At 41.0% G+C, this 24177-nt stretch overlaps 1 protein-coding gene across 1 annotated transcript; it reads left to right on the top strand.

The window, feature by feature from the left end:
- The first annotated feature begins 7752 nt into the window (after positions 1-7752).
- Positions 7753-23896, top strand: sgsm3 (small G protein signaling modulator 3). The gene is made up of 21 exons (XM_049562219.1): positions 7753-7955; positions 13409-13498; positions 13783-13868; positions 14178-14241; positions 14906-15117; positions 15327-15434; positions 18557-18700; positions 18876-19071; positions 19318-19463; positions 19688-19921; positions 20051-20233; positions 20416-20571; positions 20709-20763; positions 20874-20923; positions 21121-21273; positions 21373-21443; positions 21750-21798; positions 22009-22094; positions 22305-22427; positions 22847-22907; positions 23550-23896. The coding sequence occupies exons 2-21, from the start codon at positions 13492-13494 to the stop codon at positions 23631-23633; spliced, it is 2268 nt and encodes a 755-aa protein (XP_049418176.1). The 5' UTR covers positions 7753-7955; positions 13409-13491; the 3' UTR covers positions 23634-23896.
- Positions 23897-24177: the final 281 nt, after the last annotated feature.

Below are 24177 nucleotides of genomic sequence, written 5' to 3'. Positions count from 1 at the left end.
GGATGAAAATGGATGGATGGATGTTTTATTGCAAATTAATCTATCAAGCACAAGCATTAGTGGTGTGTACACTGAACATGCAGATGCTTAAGGAAGACTGCTGACCTTTAGGACCATAAATGAGAAAGAGACAGATATTCATGCCTGTCAGTTCAATGCTCCCTCCAATCACCCCACAATATTGCATATATGTAAATCAATCAATAGACAATAGAGTTTGCACATATCCTGGCAAACACGTAACTGTTTTGGTTTTTATGCATGAACGATTTAATCAGGTTCTTACTCGTCTCAAGTCAATAAATATTATTTTGTTTGACGCAACAATTGGCAACATCAGACATCATTCAGAGCCATCTCAGAGGGGATCAGGTAGATTAGGCAGACTGACACAGTGATTATCCCTGGCGGAGTGTGATAAAGAGAAAAAAGGCTCGGCAACAAATAAAAAAATGAGAAAATGTAGATAAAAAAAAGAAAAGGCGGGAGAGGTGTGTGTGTGTATGGTAGGTATACGTACAGAGGAAGGGTCTTTATATATAGCAGTATATTATATAAGTATACTCTTATTTACAGTACATAATATTCATAACTGACAAACCAAAAACCCGAATGTAAATTGTTTTCGCTGAGACATCAGCAGCAAGAACACTGTGACAAAAGACCATCTGTTGTTTACAACTGCATTACCACACACACACACACACACACACACACACACAAACACACTCACACAAAGATATGCATTTAGCAGTTTAACATATAACCACTTAATTGACTGATAGTCTTTCTTTTGCATTTTCATGATCGTCCTGCTTTTTACCCATTAGCGCCTTGTATCAAGCTCTCTTTGCAAAGTGAGTGTATTGTCAAGGCAGAGGAGCCTGTGTGTACTCATTATTATTATAACTGGGATATAAGTCAGCATATGGATCAAGGGCACACTGCTCTTTTATCCTCTTAGCCAGCACTTAGTGACAAATATAAACCACATAGATGTGCGCACACACACACGTACACACTCACAGAGATGTGGAGACATAAGTCACACTCTCTATTCCACCCTTATTTTTTTCCCAGAGACCTTTGCTGTCCCCTGAGTCTGTTACTCTTGCTTCCTTTTTTCCTTTCTTTAACAGAGACTAATGGGGGAGATAAAGACAACCTGCAGAGGGGCCCTTTCAGTGTGTCTCAGTAAATGATGTAATTAGCATACATGTCTTTTTCCGCTACTTTAGATGGGGCTGTCCCGTTCCCTCCCTACTTTGCTGTCTATCTCCAGCTATTGTATAAATAAAGACAAAATATGCCCCATGTTTAAAATAGCTTTAAAAAATCTAAACAATGAATTATTTTGCATTGTTTCTGAATTATGGAAAAGAAAAGAGCAGAAAAGACAAAGAACTTGGAGTGATAATAACAGCCTCTGTGTGGCCTTTGCCATGCTGCACACCTCCATCCATAATACACCATCCAGTGAACTGAGGTGGATAAATCTAAACCTAAGACATGCTGCTACACAGCAGAAAATTAGTAACTTTAGCATAACCAGAGGACCTTTTTTTTTTTTTTTTTTTTACTAAAATCTTTTCTTATTAAGTGTGGCTGAGTGTGGCAGCAGTGTAAACAGCAGAGCAGGAGCTCAGCAGTTTGTGAAATGAAAAATAGTAAAGCACGCTGTCACATAAACCCACTGTATTTAATGCTTAGCTGAATATGAAGTCTGCGGAGAAAATGGAAATTTGATGACCTATCCTATAAGACAAAAGTTTCCCAGGATGCCAATATCACAGGGTAATAATTGTGGGCTGTGTGCAACACAAATCCCTGAAGCCAATGTACAATATTATCCTCTGCTAGAATCATGGTTTACATTAAGGGAAGGGAGGCGTCCCCACCCAAAAAAAAAAAAACAACTGCAGCTTGCAGGGAGGTATGCTACAAACCCAGCTCATCCTATAACACTCATAATACTCAGACATGAGCTCTTACTGCATTCTCATTTCAACTCTACATAAATGAGCAGCATGAATGCATTGAAATTGAATATCCAGAGAGCAGCAGACAAGCTCAGCCACAACATGTGAATACAGGAGGTGCACTGTTACTCCACATGATGTACATTAGTACTTTTCAACATCATGTGCAATATTATTCTACAATATCATGATCACTTGTGTAATGCATATCATTCTCTCAATCATGTGCAATACTACTTCTCATTGTTATACTATATCCAATATAACATTATCAGGCGCAGTTTTGTTCTGTTTTTCCACCATTTTAGTTTATTTTTAGTACCTCTTGTATTTAACATACTCCTGTTGTTACTCTATTAGGCACTGGTTTATGCTTTTGCTCCTTGAGAACACCTCTATCCTGTATATTTGTATATTTCGCATGAAATTTTCATGCATGAATTATGACTACTTCGGTCAGGATTTTTATTCCTCTTTAGGCATGAGAAACAAAAATTTGAATTTCATTTTTTTTCACATGTGCATTTGGGTGGACAGCATGCATTTAAGTTTTCAACAAAAGAAATATAAGCTAATACAAAAAATGTATTATGTGAAACTATAGTTTAAAACTATAGTTTTATTAAACTAGAGTGTATATTTTGTGTTTATTCTGATAAAATTCAATACTGTTCAATGCCTGTGCAAAAGCACTGAACCTTGCCTCTGACTCCTCAGCCTCTCTCTCTCTCTCTCTCTCTCTTTCTGCACCTCCCCCTCCCTCATTCAGCTCCTTCCTCTTGACTCCTCACCCCCCCCCCCACACACCTTCTCCATTAAACTATATCTTTTTTCAATGACAATTTTTACAAAATTACAAAAATCTTGTCAAAATATTGTTTTTGTCACAAACACATTGCAAGTTGCAGTCTGATAACTTAACTAAATTAATTTATTTAGAGCCTATAAAGTCACTGCAGATGAGGTACTTTGTTGCAGTAATGGTATTAATTGTAGTTAAAATATAGCCAGTGCTGCATGATGTCCAGTTTAGAGGACAGATGATTAATTGTAATTTCTCCCCAACATAAAATAATTACTTGAAAAATTTAACAACTGCATTTCTTCTTAGATGTTACTTGATGTTTACAAATTGTATTTACCTGCAAGGGTCTCCTATTATAGTAGGATTGGTGATAAATTCCTGAGCTGCACAACATTTCTTGCGTTCCATCGGCCATCTTGGTTTTCAGGGGGTTAGGGTTAGGGTTAGCATACAAAAAAATGGTTTTAAATAACTGTGTCCTGTCATGACAACTATGTGTGAGAGGGTCTGTTGTTCTAAAACTGGGCCCAGTGAGTGACTCTGACCCGGGGAACCCACTGGTTGTTGTGGTTGTGAATTGTTAAAATTGTGGGTGCTGTACTTAGTGTTACTGTAATTTGGAGCATTCTCTGGTGCAAGAATTTCCTTCGGTATAAATAAAGTTCTACTGAATTGAATTGAATTGAGTGAAAATGTATTAATAGGTTAAGGTTTTCTAATATCTATATACACATTCTTAGCTCTCTCTGCAGTCTGACATCGATTGAAACACTAATTTGCTAGTTTATGATGGATTGTGATCCACACTATTTTTAGACATGGCTGTCTGAGATAATCTGAGCAGGTCACACACACAAACACTGTAACACACTGAGCAAGGGGTCCTAGGGTTAACAAGCATTACATCCATGGTCATAAATACAAGAGGGGAGGGCCGAGGTTAGAGGGATTTATGAAGCCATAACATCCATCCGTCTGTGTCTATCACTAAGACAAATAATGACTGGCCTCCCACCCAACAAATGGCCGCAGCAGATGGACAGAATGAAGTGGCATAATTGCTGTGCAAACAACATATTACTAGAAGAATATCTGGGGGTTGGTGGCAGTGTCTGCTGTAGTTGTAAACACTGGTTACAAAACTTTGAAGTTTTACAAATTGCTAAACAAGTGATTGCTATAATAGAAACCACACTGTAGTTCTGTTGTTACACTGCAAAACACAGATTTCCTGGTGTAGCAACAGCCCAGTGTTTGTGGTTTCTTGTAGCACTTTGTTAAAGTAGAAATACAAACGTTTTATTACAGTGATGCATTAATGCAGCTCTTTTATATGCTCCAGAGAAAATAGCATCTACAAATTCTGCTGTGGCTTTATGATTACTATCTCTTCCTCTTTGGCTCCGCATTTTATACCTCACATTGTAAATCCATGCCCCCCTGCTCCCCTCTCCTTCATTCCAGCATTCACTACATTGGTCCCTCTTGACCTTCGCCATCATCATCACACTCACCTCCTTTACATCAACCTCCGGAGTGTGTGTGTGTTTGCTTAGATGCTTGGTGCATCATTTCCCAAATGACTTGACCTCAGAAAATGATAAAACAAGCTCAGACGGAGAGAATGTAGGATTTGTATACAAGTGCATTAAAGATGTCATGATACTCTTGAGACTCTTGAGATTCTTTTTATCCCTCTCTTTTCCTCCTTGCCCTTGCCATGACCCAGAAGTAAGTTACAGGAAACATGGTATTCAAATATCTTTGACTTTGCCCCATTTTGTCAAATTGGTAACACAGGTAAACATGTTTGCCCTCCTTTCTCTCTCTCGGCCCCACACACTATAGATTTAACACAGAATCATAAATAAAAAAGAGCAGCCACTCCCATCACAGCACCCAAGAGAAATCACTTGCCATTGCGATGCGTAGCCTCAGAGCCCCTGCCCTTTACCTTCAATCCTCCTCATCACAGGAGAGATCCTCTGAGACTGGGGGGAACAGCTGCGTGAAAGCCCCGTGATCCAGCCTGAGAGACCCAGCCTGGCTTAGCCTACCCTGGCCTTATATGCATAAATGATCCCAACGGCAGAGTCCACATCATGCAGGTTACATAAACCTGTGTGCTCCGTGTTGCTTAAAGGGTGCCCCTATGCGTCTCTGTATGACACTAGAGACGTGCAGACTTAATCATGTGCGGCTCAATGATTTCAGTTTAGCTCAAATTGGGCTAATGGAAGTATTAGAAGGAGGGCTCACTCGATTTGCACCTCATTGTGATTTTATTATGCATGCTGGGAAAACATAGCACGTACATATGACATAGTACATATAAATATGCATGCATAAACTAATACGCATGAACAGCACTGATACATGTGGGCACACAGGCCTGTTTTAGTACACATCAGTGCACGCCTGCACGCATGCGCACATGTGGGCACACATTTACATTTATAATATAATCTACTCAAATATGGCCCACATAGAGGGTTAATTGTAAACTGACTGGTGTGATGCAACAGCGCTATCTCCTGTCCTGATGGAACACTGCAGCACTGCAGCAAATTGACTCAGTGTGAACAAGTGGTCCTCTCTCTGTCTTTCGTTTCATCTCTCATCTATCTGATGGCAAGCTGCTGATTCATCTGGATCAATAATCCCTTTCATCTGATCCAATGAACATGTCAATAGCACTTGTGCATGTGTGCTCGTATCTGTGTGCTTGCGAGCTTTTGAGCTGACTAAAAAAACCACCCACATACACACCAAGACTGTGAGCCTGAGGTTTCTCTTGCCTCATACGAACAATATAGCAGAAAAATGCCTCTTTCAGCCCACGTCTTCTCTCCTCCCTCTCCCTCTACTTTTCCACTCTGTTTCCCACTGCTTTCTCTTTATTCCTCACCTTACGCTTGCACTTAATTTTCTTGTGCTTCAGCCACACACACACAAACACACACACACACACACACACACACACACACCTGCGTTGAGTCTCTTGCTCAATCTCCTATATTTTTTTGCTCACCCTTATCGCAGCTTTATTCCTCTCCCCTCCCTCCCTCTTTGTTTCTCGATCTCTGTCTGTCTCCTCATTCCTCCCCTGGCATCTCTCTCCTCCTCCCTCTGCCTCTGTCTGACGTCATAGCAACTGCAGTGTAAGATCCAGGGCTTGCTTGACAGTGCCCATCATTCTATCAAAACTGACGAAGACAGCCAGACAGATAAGCACTAGAGGAGGTGGAGCAGAGGGGGAAAGAGGTGGCAGAAAAGGGACTGAACCACACCCACATCACAGTGAGATGTAGGGCGAATGCACTAGTGGGGCTATTTGGCCGGCAAGCTGCGGGCAAGGTCGGCTTTAGGCTGCAGCATTTTTAATGATGTGACTCACTCTGGCATGGTGCAGCAAACTGAGCATGCAAGCAATGCAAGAGGGTTAGAGTGAACAGAGGAGCGTCATGCTGATGTGTCACAGGGCAGAGGAGGAGAGAGACTGAGGGAAGGGTATGTGAGGCGAAAGAGATTTTCAACAAAGGACATACTAACTTTTCACCATATGTCTGTGAGTCAGTGGCAAAGGAGCAAGAAGAAGGTGAAGAAGACTGCAGGAACTGAGGGATAAGGTGTAATTGGTTTAAACAGAGCGACACACTAAGTGATTTGCATCCTAAAGGATTATTGACTCCTCAGTCAGGAGCTCTGCAACATGTGTTTTCATGCACACACACACACACACACACACACACACACACACACACACACACACACACACACACACACACACACACACAAAGACACACTATCTCATTTTTTCAGAAGAAATTAAAATGCACTCTCTCACTGTGCAAAATTTGCAGCCCCAGCATCAAAGTGCCGGCTCCTGTCATGCATGAATCATCTCATACTTTAAAGAATAGCTGATCACATGGTTCTAATGCCCATTTAGCCTGACTTCTGCTAACTAACGTGAGATAACACAGGGCACTGTCCCCTAAGGTCAGTCTGGACTGCAGGAGCACACCAGACCTCAATTAAAATATCTTATCTTAGGTGTGTTTGTGGGTGAGAGGGTTGGTGGTTGTGTGGAGGTGGAAGATTGAGGCTTGTGGGTGCTGTGATAAGAAACATACTGTGTGCTGTGAGGTCTTACTTTCAGTGGTTGAGCCACGATAAGTATGCCAGTGTGAAAAGGCTTGTGCACTTATTGCACCAGAGACATCTTGTGGAGTAATTGTGTAAAAGCATTATGTTTTAACCATCAGTGGAACCATTTCAGAGGAAATTTGAGGTTTGTCTCAAACTAATTAAAGGAGATACAACTGATCTTCATGTCTTGACTAAGATTAAATAGCACCTTTTTCCACTTTTGTAAAAAAATTTTTTAAAAACAACATATTTTCCTCTTTTTTTAGTAATTTAATAGGGTAATTGAATTTGTATGGGTGGTCTACTAATGCTCAAAATCAAGGATAAGAAAAGAAAGTATGCCACTTTCATGATCTTATTCTTATTGGATCTAATAGGCCTGTGTAATAATAATACATTTCAAGTGGAAATCTCTCCAGAAAATGTTTAAGATCTTTAAAAATCACAGATTTAAAGGTTAACAGCTGTTTCATCTTATTGCCACTTTATTAGGGACACGTCCTTTACAAAAGAAGCATGATTTAAGGGGTTAAACGTGTCATTCAAAACAGCAAACACACCCAACAACCAGCAATATGGAGCCAGATTTCCGTAAAAATGTGTTGTGTTCGCAATAAAGTGCTCCTAATTTCATCTGACATCATGATTAGCACTATTTAAATCGCGAGAGTTTCATTTTCCTGCAGGAGTGAATGAGCAAAAAGGACGAGGAAACTAATGAATGAATGGAACAAGCAAACGTCGTGTGCCTACGTCATCCAGTCCTCCGCGGAAGGATATCTTTCAGCGAGAAGTGTAGTTCCGGGATGTGGAACTACTTCTCAGGATGGTCAGGAAAGCCCTTTTAAAGGGTGTAGGGATACCACGGAGCTACACGTCGCTAGCAGGTGCATAACGCAGAGGAAATCACAAATACGAGACGAAAGATGGCATAGCATATGGCGTTTGACTCTTTCCAACGACAGAAGACACGTCCGACACAACACGTAACCTTGTGCTTTCGGTAGAATAATGTCACGGTAAGTTATGCTAGCAGGCTGTTGGCCACCATTGTGTGTAACTGTTAGCTTAAAGCGAGAGGTAGCGTGTTTGGCTAACGTTAACAGCTGACAACTCACAGTGGAATCATTAAGGTCTCTGAGACGGGTGAGTTTTATCAATTTATAGGCATAGCTTATTTTTTATAGTGCACGTTTAGTGTAGTTTATAACTTAAAGAGAATATAGTCGGCCAAATGTGTTGCCTTTGGAAGGTGTCATTGAAAGTATTGCTCATTTTACAGTCTTTTGACTGCATTTGACGTCAGCTGGGGTTTGACGTAACCACAATTCAGCTAGCTTCATACTGAAAATGACGTTATGATTTCTATATTATTCTGACGTAATGCACACACACACTTGCATACAAGTACGCAGTATACTTTTCATAGCAGCTCATGTGATATTTTGCTTTGGGTCTAATGCAGTGATGTAGTCATAGGTGATGGAGTGGGTGCACTAAGGTAAATGGGTAGGCTACAGAGGAGGAAGTGGACATACTCTCCAAAAAATTCCAGTTGCTTTTCTGCTGGTAGGTAAACGGCCAGAAAAAGAGGTGGGTCATATCCTGTAGACCTGCCCACACCCTCCACTGGTCTAATGAGAAACGTGCACAACAGGAGCTTTTCAGCATACAGATTGTGCACATTAAAACCCTGTTTGTGGTATACCTTAACATGCATTACTATGTGGTGTGTGTAACCACAAATCCAGATGAGTCACTTGTTGCTTTCTGTAACAATATTATCATGATGCTTAAGCCACAATATATTATTGTAATTTTAAACATATTGTGGCATGCTTAGTGTTGTGATAAAATATATTGTGATTTACCACAGCTGCAAGGAAATCTTTGTCAACATCTGTATTATCCAACAAGATTAGGTTTTCAGTCTGTTCATCTCACTTCAGTCATTTTTACTCTAGCCAAATATATCTAGTGGATCAAAAAAGCAATCCATTTTATAATTCTCATAGGCTATCAAAAGTTTATTTTTTTATCTGCAGTATTAATCATTTCTTTAAGTAAAAAAAGTCAATACTTGTTGTCCATGCACTGACAAAATATTGCCACTTAAAAAATATCATGATACTGTGCTGTATCAATTTAGAAGGGGTTTTACAATATCTTCTTATTCCCCTGCTCTTGTCGAAGCCACATTCCTGTTCACCACGGTGGCACATGCCTCTGTGTGTAACCGAGAGTGTGAATTGATAGATGTGACGTGTGGCTGTGTATGTGTGTGTGAAAGAGAGACAGACGGAAAGACACAGTCTGCCAAAGAGTACAAAGAACTGTCTATCATAATTCAGCCAAAGCGAACTTGGCAAGGCACGAGCCGGTCCTGTAATTCTGTGACATACATGGCCGTGTAGGTGGGCGTCTTCTCGAGAGGGGAACATGAGTCACCATTGTTGTGGCTACTGTGAGAACAACTGAAGGAGGTGTTTGGGAAGGAAGGGGGCGGGGGGTTTTGGTGGGCCTAACATGGCAACACAAACTCAATTATCAAAGTAGAGTTGAGAACTTACTCTACTGATGTAAAAGGAAGGGTCTTGCTGTGTGTACACATGCACACACACATGCTGTGTCTGCGCAGCAGGATGTTACTCTTTGCTTTACCTGCGGCAGGGAGTTGACCGGTTTGTGCAAACACAGGTGAGCACAGCCGCACCTAAACAATGGAAAAGATCTTGTGTCAGTAAGAAAGAGAAACATCCCATTATATAGACGCAGCCAAAAGTGATTTTAGTTTTTTTTTTGTTTTTTTTTTTCATGGGTGTTTCAAGTAGTTTTATAATCAGTATTGGGTTGGATGATGTGTATTGTAAGATCATATAAATTTGTAACATGTTAGTCCAAATCCAGGTTGCTGTCTCTGCAGTATTTCTGATTGTGTTGGCAATTGTGGAGTGTTGTAAATCAACAATTAGGCCTGCTTTATAGCAATATTGGATTTTTGAGTCAATGTGATAATGTATGGACAGTCCTGTCTGGTCATTTTGTTAATCCATAAACATGTTCTCAATTGACTTTCTACAAAGTTTACTATTGCAATATACCATATATATATATATATATATATATATATATCTCATTATCATATAAAAAGATCTTGATATTGGTGTTGAAAAATTTACACATTTTGATTTACAGTATAGCCATTTATTCTTTTTGACAACACCCCAACTGATAAGTGGATTTTTGAGGTAAAACTAATACTGAACTTTGATAGTGAGGATAATTAAACATCATCTAATATTTTATTTTACAGAAACAGTTTTGCTAAGGACCCCTCAAAATCTCTTACAAAAATTAGTAAAAATTAACATGGTAAATATAATATAATAAAAAATATGTAATTATAAAAACACAACAAGTAGGAATGTGCTGCAATTTCCTATATAGGCCTTTATATAGCTAGCATGATGATGCAGTGGTTAGCATTGTCGTTTCACAGCAAGGGCATTCTTGGTTCGCACCTAAGGTGCGGGGTTCGAACCCCGGGGTGGGGGAGCCCCTCCTTGCAGAGTTTGCATGTTCTTCCCGTGTCAGCATGGGTTTTCTCCAGGTACTCCAGCTTCCTCCCACAGTCCAAAGACATGCAGGTTCGGTTGGGGACTCTAAATTGTCCGTAGGTGTGAATGTGAGTGTGAATGGTTGTTTGTCTCTATGTGTCAGCCCTGTGATAGTCTGGTGACCCCACCTCTCGCTCAGTGTCAGCTGGGATACGCTCCAAAATGAATGAATGCCTAAATATAGCCAATATGAAGTATCTGTGGTAGCCCAGTGGCTGCAATTAATATTGGTTGGCCTCTATTCTTGACATTAAGTTGTTAATGGGCGATTCTGTTTACTCCAGGTTAACCGCAACCACAGTAACAGCTAATGCCTACAGCTAGCTACTTACTATTACATTGTAAACAACCTAGTTGTACACAAGTTTGCAGCAAGGATCATATCTTAGTTTAACTCTGAAAATAAGGATTCAAAATTAAAGTTTTTCTAGAAATCACTTGGTCTTTACAATATCAGAAAACTTTAGAAAAGAAAAGAAATGCCCTGAACATCTTCAGTTTATATGTTTTTGTCAGACTAACAGTATGCTATCATGAAAGACAAAGACAAGTAGCACATCCCCACATTTGACACACTGAAAGCAGCGTTTGTAGGCTTTTTTTTTTTTTTTTTTTTTTTTAAATATTTAAACAATTGACCATCAAAATAGTTGCTGATTATATTCATGTTATTAACTGATTAATGATTCAACCAATCGTGTCTGGTCAAACTTTTGCTTCCTTCTGCAGCAGAAATTTGCAGTTAGGTTCGTCAATATGTGCAACAGTTTGCAGAAGGGGCTCAGTCGTGTTGGTTTTCTTGGCAGGTGATTAAACTGTTTGTGTTCTTGTAAGGGAGTCGCTCCAAAATCCCAGTACTCCCCTGAGCTACACACAGAGCTAGCCTGAAAGTACTTGGCCATCCTCCAAACCTCAAATTGATTTCTCATCTCTCTTAAGTCCTAAATCCCTCTTCAGATGCTGCAAGCCTGCTGCTGGAATAAATCATTTTGGCAGGGTGTTTGCATGCTGGTGAGCCTCTTTTGCAGGTTACGGTTGTTGGGCTGTTGTGTCTGCCCATGTATGATTGTGTGTGGTGTATCGGTGCTCACGTTCCAAATGGTGTCTTTTCTTAGGATACTTCATATGAGCCTGATAGCACAATGTCATGACCTTAGAAGCATCCAAATTCCTCTTCCCTTACTTTACTGCTTTGTTGACTCAGAATCTGAGTTTTGTGCAAATAATTGGAAGTGACTATCCAATAATCAGGGGATTTGTGATTATTCTGTGTGCTCAAAACATATTTGGACAGCAGCATATTTGTTGTGGGTATATCAGATCTGGATTATTTGGCTTGGTCTTCCAGTTTTAATGTGTTTTATATGTAGCATGAAATGGTGATTGGAGTGTATAATAGCCTGTAGACCAATAGGCTGAGCTGAAATTGAACAAAAAGAAAATCTAGTGACAATCTAGTTTTTCAATTTTATTATTATGTTGAAAAACTCTGTCGGTGGCATATCTGCTGAACTTTTGCATACAGAAGAAAAAAGATGAAGAGTACAAATCTGCTGTCGCTGGTGTGTTTTATTTTTAGTCATCCGTTTCAGATATTCTCCAAGCATTGGCTGACTGATGCACTTGAGATACTCGTTTTTTTTAAAGGTGACATAACTGGAACAAAAATTGCGAGCGCTCTGGATGGCTGAACAATAGCCAGAGCTGTGATGTCACCATCAGAAGAGATATGGTGATTAGCTCAGCAGTGCTGTAAATGGTTATATTTCCTACTTCCTGTTTGTTCACTTCATTATTTATGTAGTAGGGCTGCAACGATTAGTTGACTAATCGATGACTAATCGACTATTAAAATAATCAGTGACTATTTTAGTAGTTGACTAATCAGTTTGAGTCATTTTTCATAGAAAAGTACTATTAAAGTACCCCAAAATACTCTTATTACAGCTTCTTACATTCAAATATTGGCAGCAGCGTTACACATTCTACCATGACCAATAAAATGATTAGTCGATTTATCGAAGAAATAATTGACAGATTAGTCGACAATGAAAATAATCGTTAGTTGCAGCCCTATTATGTAATTGCAGTTCTAATTAGTTGCAGAGTGTTTTCCAAATGAGTCATTGAAATACTAAGACACACTTTTCCATCAGCTTTGTCTACAAGAAAACTAGTTTTTAAAGTAGATGTGACACAATAAAAACATACACACAATAGAAGCAGGCTATACAATACAGAGCCTAGCAAATTAAAATAACTACCTACCTATTTTCATGATTAGCTACTTCTAGTAGCCAGTAGAACAACATGCAAAGTTGTCCAAGTTTACAGCCATTTTCAGATCTGGTCCATAGTTGGGCTGAGTGGTGATCTAAGAAAATTACCACATTTGTGATGCATGGAACCCTCCCAACCAAAAACAAGATAAAATCCTCAAGAAGAATTCTCACAGAACGTCTGTTAATTTAGCCTCTGGACCTTTTTAACTGTTTAAAAACAGAGCAGCAGCACACAAAGTTAAATAAAGCAATTAGCCTCTGGTAAGTGCAGCAGTCATATGGCCATGACAAGAGACACAAGAATGTCCTCCCTTCTCTCTCTCACTTGCGATAATTGTGTCGAGCCTCTGAATCTCTCCCATTAGTAATGCTTGAAGAGGAAACACTGCTGTGTTATGGAATAATTGGACTTGAGCTTGGACTGTTGTGGAGGTACTTGCATAATTTTTGAAAAATGGTAATGATGGTTACAGCACAGGGGCAGGTTTAGAGAAGATAAACTGTTATAAGTTGAAATCAATGACGGGATTGAACCACCAACCATTTCTCTTCCTCTGTTTGTCCTTTTTACAGAGTGGGTGCTATCTGCTGACCCCCCTCCTCCAGAGTGACTGTGGTGTTTGTGTATAGAAGCCATTCACTCTAATACCAACAAAATGTCAGGTAAAAGACTTGTATACATTTTATGCAAAAGGCTCTCAATTTAAGGGCATCTTTGTACATTTGTTTCTGGTTATCAGAGAAACGTATTCATGTCCACAAATACACGCTGACGTTGGAGTGCTGAAATTACATGAGTCATGGCATTGCTCATTACTCTTTACTTTGGATACATCTTGATATCTCATTTGTGGGTTTAACTGTCTTGGTTATTCTCGAAACTCCACGCATCATATTTTCTGTTTAAGGACCAGTTTTTCTGATTTCTGTATCCGTCTCTGTTTTAGGTACTTACACACCAGCCCCTGGTGGGCCATTCTCTGCTCTCACCCCAAGCATGTGGCCTCAGGACATTTTGGCCAAGTACCATCAGGTAAGATATGACTTCATGTGGTGTTTATGTGCAAACCCTAAGAATCTGTGACATTAAATAGAGACTGAAGACAGCGACTATTCTGGAACGAGGGGAGAAAATAAAATAACAAGCTACGATGACTCATCTGAATTGCGTGACAGAATATAAGAGACCAGAATGCCTCAGGAGCTCCATGTGACACTGACACCTGATGTGTTGTGTTAACTGGTGTTTAAGACGCTAAGAAAAGCTGCTGTGGCCATCGTCGGCAGGGCCTGTCACAGTCTCCTTTCCTCTGCTAATGACATGCATGTTGTGTCTCTGCAGAAGGAGCCCTCAGAACAGCCTGAACTCCAATATGACGAGTTTGGCTTCAGAGTGGACACTGAAGGTAATGTGTTCACTCACACTGACACATGCAAACATGCCCACTTCTTCTTGCTTCACTCTATTTTTTCCACACTGGTAAAGTTCCTTCATCCCAGTTATGAAGCATAAATGGAAATCTCCATATCTTTGGACAGTAGCTGCATTATGCACACAGACTAAGGGCATGTGATCTCAGAGTTATGACTTTTATTTTTCTTGCTTTAGGCTGGGAAAATATTTTGTGCCACTTTTGTACCACAATGTTTTGTACATTATTAAAGGTCTGTTCTAGTGTAGTGGTTCAGAAGGCTGTTTCCTGTCCTTAAATTATCTTAAATATTGTCTGGCAGCAGTATATTCTCCGCATTCAGCTGGATGTTGATGTATTCATGTTGGTTGTTGTTTTTGCCTAATAGTAATCATGCACGTAATAAACAATCAGCTGGAGTATAGTGTGTCTCCCATTAAGGGAGTGCTATTTTTGGCTTTGTTATTTAACCACTTGTCTTTTATCCAGACACATTTCCCCGCACTCCCCTCCTTCCCCTTTCCTACCACGTCACTGTCATGCATGATTCCATCAACACCTCCCCTCAAGAGGTTAAATTGGGGTTTACTTAGGTTAATATTTTGAAAACAAAGAACACGAACCACGTATCTTGACATATTACTCTCTTATCACTCAGACGATGGGAAGCCCACGTCCTGGCTGGGCTCCGAAGGCTCACCCCAGCGTGAAGACCCCCAGCAGCGATTGCGCTGGCAAGCCCACCTGGAGTTCACCCACAACCACACGGTGGGCGATTTGACCTGGGAGCTCATTGATCCCGTCCTCCCACGCTCTGAGCGCCTGCGTTCCCTGGTGCTCGGTGGCATACCTCACAGCATGAGGCCACAGGTAAGCAGACCCACTCAGCATGAGGGAACATTTTGTGTCATTGAGTAGGAGTGGTATACATGATAGCCCATGATAGCTAGTCAGTTTCTTTTTATAAATAAATAAGTTAAAAAAATAAAAGTTAAATTTGTGGCTATGCTTGCATTTCATATTTACATTTTTTTTTGTTATCTACAAAGTCACAGAACAGCACTTATTTTGTTTGTTAGCTATGGATGCGTCTGGCTGGAGCACTGCAGAAGAAGAGGACCTCGGAGATCACTTACAGAGAAATCATTAAGAACAGCTCCAATGACGACACCAGCACAGCTAAACAGGTAAAAATCCCACACCGCTGTACACATAACCAAACACAGTCCCATTGCAGAATTCCAACCAAGCATTGTACTTCTTGAACATGCATCCATAATTGGTTGATTAATCAATTAATAATTAGAAACAGCTATTAAATGGAATCAGTCAAAGAATCTTTCCTGGCATATGTATGTATTATACACCTGTGCATTTTGATTCATTAAATGTTGCACAGCCCCAAAATACATGAATGAAGCAGCTATTAATCTGCTGTAGAGGGGTATACACACGGTGCCACAGTTCACGGAAGATGAAACAGTCAGCTTTTACCATGTTGCATTCACATCTATCCTGCAGTTGACTGCACAGTCAGGTCTAGTAAGAATTTAGGTGTAAGTTGTGTTTGTTTTGGCAGCCAGTTGTGCTGTCACATGAAGGTGATAGTGGTGCAACTTTATAGTTATTTTTGTCCCTCACTAAGATACAAATAGACAGATGAGGAAGGTGATGGATCAGGCGCTACCATGGTGTTATACAGTTAATACTACAAAGTCGAGGATGATTTTAAGACCCAGTTAATTGAAATAAAAATACCCTAGAGATTCAATCTTAGATAACAGGTTCGCACATTTCTTTTTCCTTCTTTCTTTATTCCGATCTCCATTAGCACCAGCATAAGCTTTCTCTATTCTGCCTGGGATCCACACACATACAGTCACACACACTATAACCACAAACAGACAAACACATTAAACCAAACACAAAATTACAAGTCAGTCACAGCTCCTTTTTCTCTGCTTCTTCTTTCAAACAAATATCAGTTCCTAATAAACATAAAATCTTGTCTGAATGACATTCTGTGCTTTCACACATTTAATTCCGAGAAAATAGGGAACTAAAATGCATTTCTCATTATCTACCCAGGGGAATTTCCCTTTCACCTTGGTGTACTTTTTATTCCTTACACCTTTTTCATAGTTACACACACAATTCAATTATGGTTCCTGAAATGTTTGGAGATAGTGTTTTTGCAAAGTTTTGAATGCATATTTAATGTTCTCTAAAACACTATGCACCAGAAATGAATTTCACTTTACTGTGGCTGTGTACACAACAGTTGTCTCTATCATACTTTTTCTTGTTTCAGGGGTCCGTTTCACAAAGCAGGTTTAGTGAAAACTCTGAGTCTGTTAACCCTGAAATGAGGGAAGCTCTGAGGTGTAACTCTAGCCTGTTTCAGAGAGAGGTAACTTAAGCTCTCGGTCAGTTACCGTAGTAACAGACTCTATGAACCTAACCTGGTCGGGACCAGGTTTTTCTCAACAAACTTCGAGTTTCTCTCTGTCTCCGCCCTGTCTCAGAGCCACACACTCTATTTGATTTCCTCATTCATTCAGTCAGGAGGCGAGTTTTGGCGTAGCCTAGTTCTGCCGTCTGTCTTTTAAAAAAATCATTTAAAAAATCAGAGTCAGTATTAGAAGTCCATCAGGCACAGTAGGTGGCGACTTTTTTTACTAACATGGCATGTCCTTTTGATAACGATCCCGTGGATGAAGATGCAGCATTACTGCGCAGAGAATTAAATATTCGTCGGGAGATGTTATCAGACCGCGCATAGATGTTCTAGCATTTCCAGACAATTATCTTTTTGAGCTGTACCGTTTCACGTCACAGTCCATCATCTACATACACAACCTAATCCGTCCTTACATTTGCAACATTACCAATCTAGTCATGCTCTCACATCCCAGCAGATATTGTGTGTTGCGCTGCGTTTCTTTGCAAATGGAAGTTTTTTGTACCATGTCGGAGATGCTGAGCACTTGAGTAAGGCAACTGTATGCAGGGCGGTCAGAAAAGTGTGCTCATTTTACAGGCATCTGCCTTCTTTCTGTTGGCTGAGTAGAAGTCTATGTTAGTTTAAATAGGCTTAATTAGCCTATTTAACGGAACATGATATAGATGAGAAGACATTTATGTGTGTGAAAACAGCATTATGTTGGGGATAAAACAACTGCACAGTCAAACAGCCACTTAATATTTACTTTACAATGTATAGTGTGATCAAAATGAGGTACCCTCATGAGATTATGCCAAGGTCTTACCTGTTTGAACAATGTTTTTATATTTCATCCTAAGCTGCTGCCAAGTGCGCTTCTCCCCTGCGGGATTGCACCTAAATGAAATAAATTAATAGGCTACCATTCAAGCAGTTTTCCCCTGTAATATTATTGTGATTGCAAAGGACTACATATGAGCACATTAAGATTTCTAATTCTATTGGGGTGAAAAACGCAGCCCTCCCCTTCCCCGTTGCCATGGTGACTCATCGAATCGGGGCTCCATTGATGCTGGCTTTTTATAGTTGTGGTGCACGCGCTTAACTCCAGGTGAAACTACTCCGAGTTGATTAAACTGATTCAAATCAGCTGTTCTGGAACCAGAAACTCAGAGTTTCCTATCATAGAGGCTGTTTACACGTGGCCGGCTATTTTCATAAACGGACATTTCACTGTCTCCGTTTCCAAAAAGATCTTCGTTTACACTTACCCGTGTATATATACACAAGAGCATGCCAAACCTGTAGATGGCAGTGTAACGAGAAGCTCAAGCCTTCCATGTATCCATTGTCACTATAGCAACATAGTTCGCACTTTTGACACAGGTGCAAGTTCCAGCGCATACTGTGACGTCGGCTGCCTATAACTCTGTTTATCTCCGTTTAGCTCAGTTTACATCCAAACGCGCAACCGGAGTTTTCCAAAATCTCCACTCTGGCCGGAGTTTTTAGAAAGACTCGTTTTCAGAGGAGAAATCTCCGTTTGCGTGTAAACGAAGGGCACAAACGAAGCAAGATGTCTCCGTTTATCAAAATCACCGTGTACGTGTAAACGGCCTCTCAGAGTAGATCAACTCAGGGTTCAGGATTAGACTCCTGGTCGCATGAACCTTCTTTCAGTTGTTTGTGTTTGTGGTTACAAAATGAGAGAATAACCTTTCACGTAATACCTTTTGTTAATCGTGTCACTGGTACATTTCTGAATAATTTAACAAGGCATTAACAGAAGCGATTGTGAGGTCTTTATTGCCTTTTTTTCTGCTACTATGTTTTGTAATCATGATGCGATCATTCTTTGTCCCTCAGATAGAGAAGGACTTGTTACGAACCATGCCAACCAATGCATGTTTCAGCAGTCTGACCAGCGTTGGAGTGCCGAGGCTAAGACGTGTACTGAGAGGCCTGGCCTGGCTCTACCCAGACATTGGGTACTGTCAGGGCACTGGCATGGTGAGAACACGCACATACAGTACCTCACGTTGCCACAAACAACTACATTACACCAGCCAGCTGAATACATGTACATCCATACACATCCTTGTGTTTTGCTTTGTCTTTCTTCTCACCTTTTCCATCTTCACTGCTTACTGTTTCACTGCCCTCACACCTGCCTTGATCCCTCCAGGTGGTTTCCTGTCTGCTGCTCTTTCTCGAGGAAGAGGATGTGATGTGGATGATGTGTGCCCTGATCGAAGACCTCCTTCCTCCATCCTACTTCTCCTCCACTCTGCTGGGTGTCCAAACTGACCAGAGGGTTCTCCGCCAGCTCATTGTTCAGTACCTGCCAGCCCTCGACCGTCTTCTGCAGGAGCATGACATAGGTAAGGATGGGTGTTATTAGGAAAGATGGTGCGAGTGTGGTGTGTGGCATCAGAGAGGCAACAGGGGCTTTCAGTTAATACATTTCAACCTTCTGTTGTGCAGTTTATAAACAAACAAATACAACTGTTCGATGAAACTAGCAAATGTTGTTGGTGACAAATCATCCTCTGATACAGTTAATGTCAAAGTATTTATAACCTGTATGTAGCATACAGCATGTAATCCCCTCCCTGTTCTACATCCAGAGTTGTCGCTGATCACACTGCATTGGTTCCTGACATCATTTGCCAGTGTGGTGGACATCCGTCTGCTCCTCAGGATCTGGGACCTGCTCTTCTACCAGGGCTCATTGGTGCTCTTCCAGGTCACACTGGGCATGCTCAAGATCAAGGTACATTCACTATTCAGTTATTTTATTAGTTTAGTCACTCCATGTGTTTTCTACGTTAGAAGATGATGATAGTTTCTGTTTATCCAAAGGTCATGTTACAGCGACTATGCCAACAATTACACACTACTACAGCCAGAAACCATGCCATGCCAACTATTCACTGCCTGCTCCTACTATTGACAAAAACGGTATTAATCCTTGTGAAATTTACTCCCCGACCCCAGGAGGAGGAGCTCGTATCATCAGAGAACTCTGCGTCTATTTTTAATACTCTATCGGACTTGCCAAGTCAGCTGAGAGATGGGCCTGCAGTTCTCGGGGAGGCTATGAGGCTAGCAGGGACGCTATCCCAGGAAACACTGGAAGCCCACCGGCACAAGCACCTAGCCTACATCCTAAATGAACAGGCGCAGCTCAACAATGGGAACAACACAGCACTCAACACCAATCTCAACAAGGTCAGTCGTTGTAGCTTTTTCAAAGTCAGTGTGCTGAAATATAACACGTTACTATATTACATATATATGTTTTTACTTTAGAAATGTAAAAAAATAATAATAATTTATCGTGTGTTTGAATGTGTTCAGGTGGTGAGGAGACAATCCCTGCGCAGGAAGTCCACCCTGAGCTCCCTGCTGTTTGGGGAGGATGAGGCAGAGGCCCTGAAATCCAAGAACATCAAGCAGACAGAGCTGGTGGCAGCCTTGCGGGAGGCCATCGCCCGCACTGCAGAGCACTTTCACTGTCTGGACCCATGTCACTCCAGCACTGTGAGTTCACACACTGCAGCACAGTTATAGTGTCATTTATGCCCTGTTGTGGATTATGAATCAACCTCCTTTAATCTCCTGGCACGTCAGAATTTAATATTGTAATACCATCATATTGTAGCATTCAGTATAGATCCCTCAATCCTTTTCATTCACTCTGTCCCCTCCTATCTTGTGTCTAGGACCTGACTCCCGACTACTCCATGGAGAGCCACCACCGAGATCATGAAAACTTTCTTGTGGTGTCTCGCAACCGACGGAGGCGGGCGAAGGCTTTGCTGGACTTTGAGCGACATGATGATGATGAATTAGGCTTCAGGAAGAATGACATCATCACTGTGAGTCATGACTTGCACAGAAGTGCACAGACAACACTCGGCTTCTTGTTTCCAACCATGTACCCACACTGTACTTACTCTTTACATACCCCCTTACCTCTCAATCTAACAGCTGTATTTTTCTTTTTCTCTTTCAGATCATCTCACAGAAAGATGAACACTGTTGGGTCGGAGAGCTCAACGGCCTTAGAGGTGTGTCCCTTGTCTCATCACCACCCACTGTTGCCCTCTGAATAATTGATTATGCTATAATCTGTCTGACAGCTCATTTAACATACATTCTCTGCGGCTCTTTGTAACAGGATGGTTTCCAGCAAAGTTTGTGGAGATCCTAGATGAGAGAAGCAAAGAGGTATGGAGGCAGTATAATATCATCATAATTAGGATTAAGTGTCTGTGCTGACTTTGATTTTACAGCAGATGAACCTTTAAATATTTAATTCATGTGACATTTGTCAGTTTGTATGTTTGTTTTTTCCCCTTTCAGTATCTTGGATATTAATTAATGGTGTCCTTACCAATGTGTTTTGCTTGTGTGTCTGTCCCCAGTACTCATTAGCAGGTGATGACTCAGTGACAGAGGCGGTCACAGACCTGGCCAGGGGCACGCTGTGTCCGGCCCTAAAGGCCATCTTTCAGCACGGTCTCAAGAAACCATCTATACTGGGAGGGCCTTGTCATCCTTGGTTATTCATAGAAGAGGTAGGAGAGTTTTTCTTTGAATGGCACCTCATTGCACGAAGCCGTTGTATCAGATTCACCATAGCTTTTATCATTCTTTGTCTTCTTGTTTTCTCTCAGGCGGCCAGTAGAGAAGTAGAGAGGGACTTTAACTCCGTCTATTCCAGACTGGTGCTGTGTAAAACTTACAGGTAAAACTGTCCTTATGTTTTCATTTGTTTGTTAAAATGTCTGCTCATGTGATCCTTTAATATGGCTTTGAGGGATTATATTCACATGGAAGTGTTTTTGAGGACTGGATCATCCAGCAAGAAAGTGTGATGAGGCTTTGAAACACGCCTGGTTTGAAACACAAACAAACGTGGGATCTGAAACAAATGAGATATTTACTCAGTAAGAACTGAAATGTGTTTTGGCAGTGAAGTGAGGATCCACTTTTAAGGTATACGCCTGCAGCATTTTAAGGTAACAAGTTCTCCCTCTCTGATATTTACCAGGTTAGATGAAGATGGGAAAGTTCTAACGCCAGAGGAGCTGCTGTACAGAGTGAGTAAGCATTTACTCAGATGACTTAAGTAAAACATTTTAGATTATAGTTTGGACATGAGAAGTTTGTTCTAGCTTTCAACAATAAGAAACCATAATAATTCTTGAAAGTAGTGTTGTGTGGTGAGGCCTAGTCATGTCTTTAAAATCAGCCTGCAGGAATGAATGTTAGTAGGAAGTGTGTGAGCGCCCTCTGTCTGCTCTTCCTAGGCGGTGCAGTCAGTCAACATGAGCCACGACACAGCACACGCACAGATGGATGTCAAGTTTAGATCTCTTGTCTGCGTTGGACTAAAGTGAGTTTTCAAGAGTGATACACACACACATACACAAGCAGAAAATAAATCATCACAGTTACTCTGAACATGTTATCAAACAGCAAAGGCTTAAATATGTGCTCATTATGATTTTACACACACACACACACACACACACACACACACACACACACACACACACACACACCCTCAGGCTGTTTGATTCTTAATGTGTGTCTGCCCCTCCAGTGAGCAGGTGCTGCACCTGTGGTTGGAGGTGTTGTGTTCCAGCATGGCTGCTGTAGAGAAATGGTATCATCCGTGGTCGTTCCTTCGCAGTCCTGGATGGGTACAGATCAAGTGTGAGCTCAGGTAAGAAACACTGAAGAACTGCAGCCAGTTTTGACTTTATCTTACATTTAGAGAACATTAAAATCTCAGACAGCACATTGAAAGTGGTTAACTATGGGAACTTTGGGGTGCCCTGTAGCTCAGTCGTTAGAGCAGGCACCCCACATACAAAGGCACTGTCCTTGCTGCGGTGGCTTTGAGTTCGAATCCAGTCCATAGCTCTCTCTACCTGTTTCATGTTTCAAACTGTCTTGCCATTAAAGGGACAAAGCCACCCCAAAACAAAAACATCTTAAAAAAAAAAAAAAAAAAAAAAAAGCTGCTGCCTTGGTGCTGACTTCCTGATGTTGGCTGGCAATATTAACCCTGCGGATCAATGTAGACAGATAATCTGACTAATCAAACAAATAATGACTGTTGTATGTTTGTCATCTCCTCAGGGTCCTATCAAAGTTTGCCTTCAGCCTCTCCCAAGACTGTGAGCTACCTGACAAGAAAGAGGTGAGTCAAGGAGATAAACCACAGCCTCCTCATATAGAGAATTAGTGAGCAAGTCTTACTATTCAAAGACAACATGTTAGTATTCAGGGGAGAAAAACTGTATGACTTTCTGCTGTTTCAGAAATCTGCAATTCTGAAAGCAGAAGTTATGGATGTGCTGGTTCAGCATCACCTCTTTAGTTGGGACCTCTAGGTAACATGTCACATGTGAGACTGTACATGCTTTAGTGTAGCCATTAGGGACTAGTTTACTTACCTGCTGGTGTGAGACTGCTACCCTACCACACAAATCAACTCACTCTGTAGTTCCCGTCCTTACCCTAATGTACCTTTTTTTTATTTGAGCTTTTGAAAAAGTGAAGTAACATTTCTAATGATCGCTTCATGTTGCTTATGTCCCTCCAGTACTTCTCACTGCCTTAGAGTCTCTGCTGTTACAGTTATTAATCTCCATGGATCAGCTCGATCTGTAAATCCCCTCTGGCCAGACTACAGTCACGTTGTTAGCAGCACTCAAAGTGCACTCTTTAAAGCTGCCAATTGCTGTTTGGTCACATGTCTAATATAATTAAACTGCCCTCTCTGGTGTAGTGTTTACTTTGTGTTCAGGTAAAAGCTTTTAACATTTCCTTTCTCTTCCAGGAAAAGGAGCAGAGGCCGCTGAAAGAGGGAGTGCAGGATATGTTGGTGAAACATCACCTCTTCAGCTGGGACATTGATGGATAGACCCAAGCACAACATGGCTGAATCCCTCCCTGTCCCGCGTGTCTATGTACATTTGATGTCTCTACCTGTTTCTTACAGACTGTCAGTTATAAATTAGACACCGTTGTCTGCTACAGTAAGTGACTACTTCACAGACTCCATCTGTCACGTCACCGTTCAGCATTGGACTAAGGTTGACGAGTTTGTATGTGCTGAGGCGTGTGTGCATTAAGGTGCATACTTTATTTTAACTCAGCCCCAGTGTAGGAGGCTGCACTACATGGAGAAAGATATATATATATATATATATATAAATGTATATTTATATATATATATATATATATATATATATATATAAATAATATACATACTCCTGCATACATGTGTTATGCAGGAGTGAGACGTACAGTCCGTTTCTTTCACACCGACTGTGTGTGTGTGTGTGTATGTGTATGTGTGTAAAACACAGCAGCAGGTCATCACCACGACAAACACTGGGCGTTTAACACGGTCCTAAACGCCACACTACCCTGTATATTCCCAAATATCAAGACCAAAACAGAAC

Source organism: Epinephelus fuscoguttatus, linkage group LG19 (assembly GCF_011397635.1).
Source record: "Epinephelus fuscoguttatus linkage group LG19, E.fuscoguttatus.final_Chr_v1".
Taxonomy (NCBI): Eukaryota; Metazoa; Chordata; class Actinopteri; order Perciformes; family Serranidae; genus Epinephelus; species Epinephelus fuscoguttatus.
This window is presented reverse-complemented; position numbering and strand designations above follow the sequence as displayed.

Bases quoted from the DNA above. Each gene is read 5' to 3' on its own strand.
- sgsm3 (XM_049562219.1), top strand. The intron at 18,701-18,875 runs GTGAGAACACGC...TGATCCCTCCAG, and splicing joins ACTGTCAGGGCACTGGCATG to GTGGTTTCCTGTCTGCTGCT. The intron at 19,072-19,317 runs GTAAGGATGGGT...TTCTACATCCAG, and splicing joins TCTGCAGGAGCATGACATAG to AGTTGTCGCTGATCACACTG.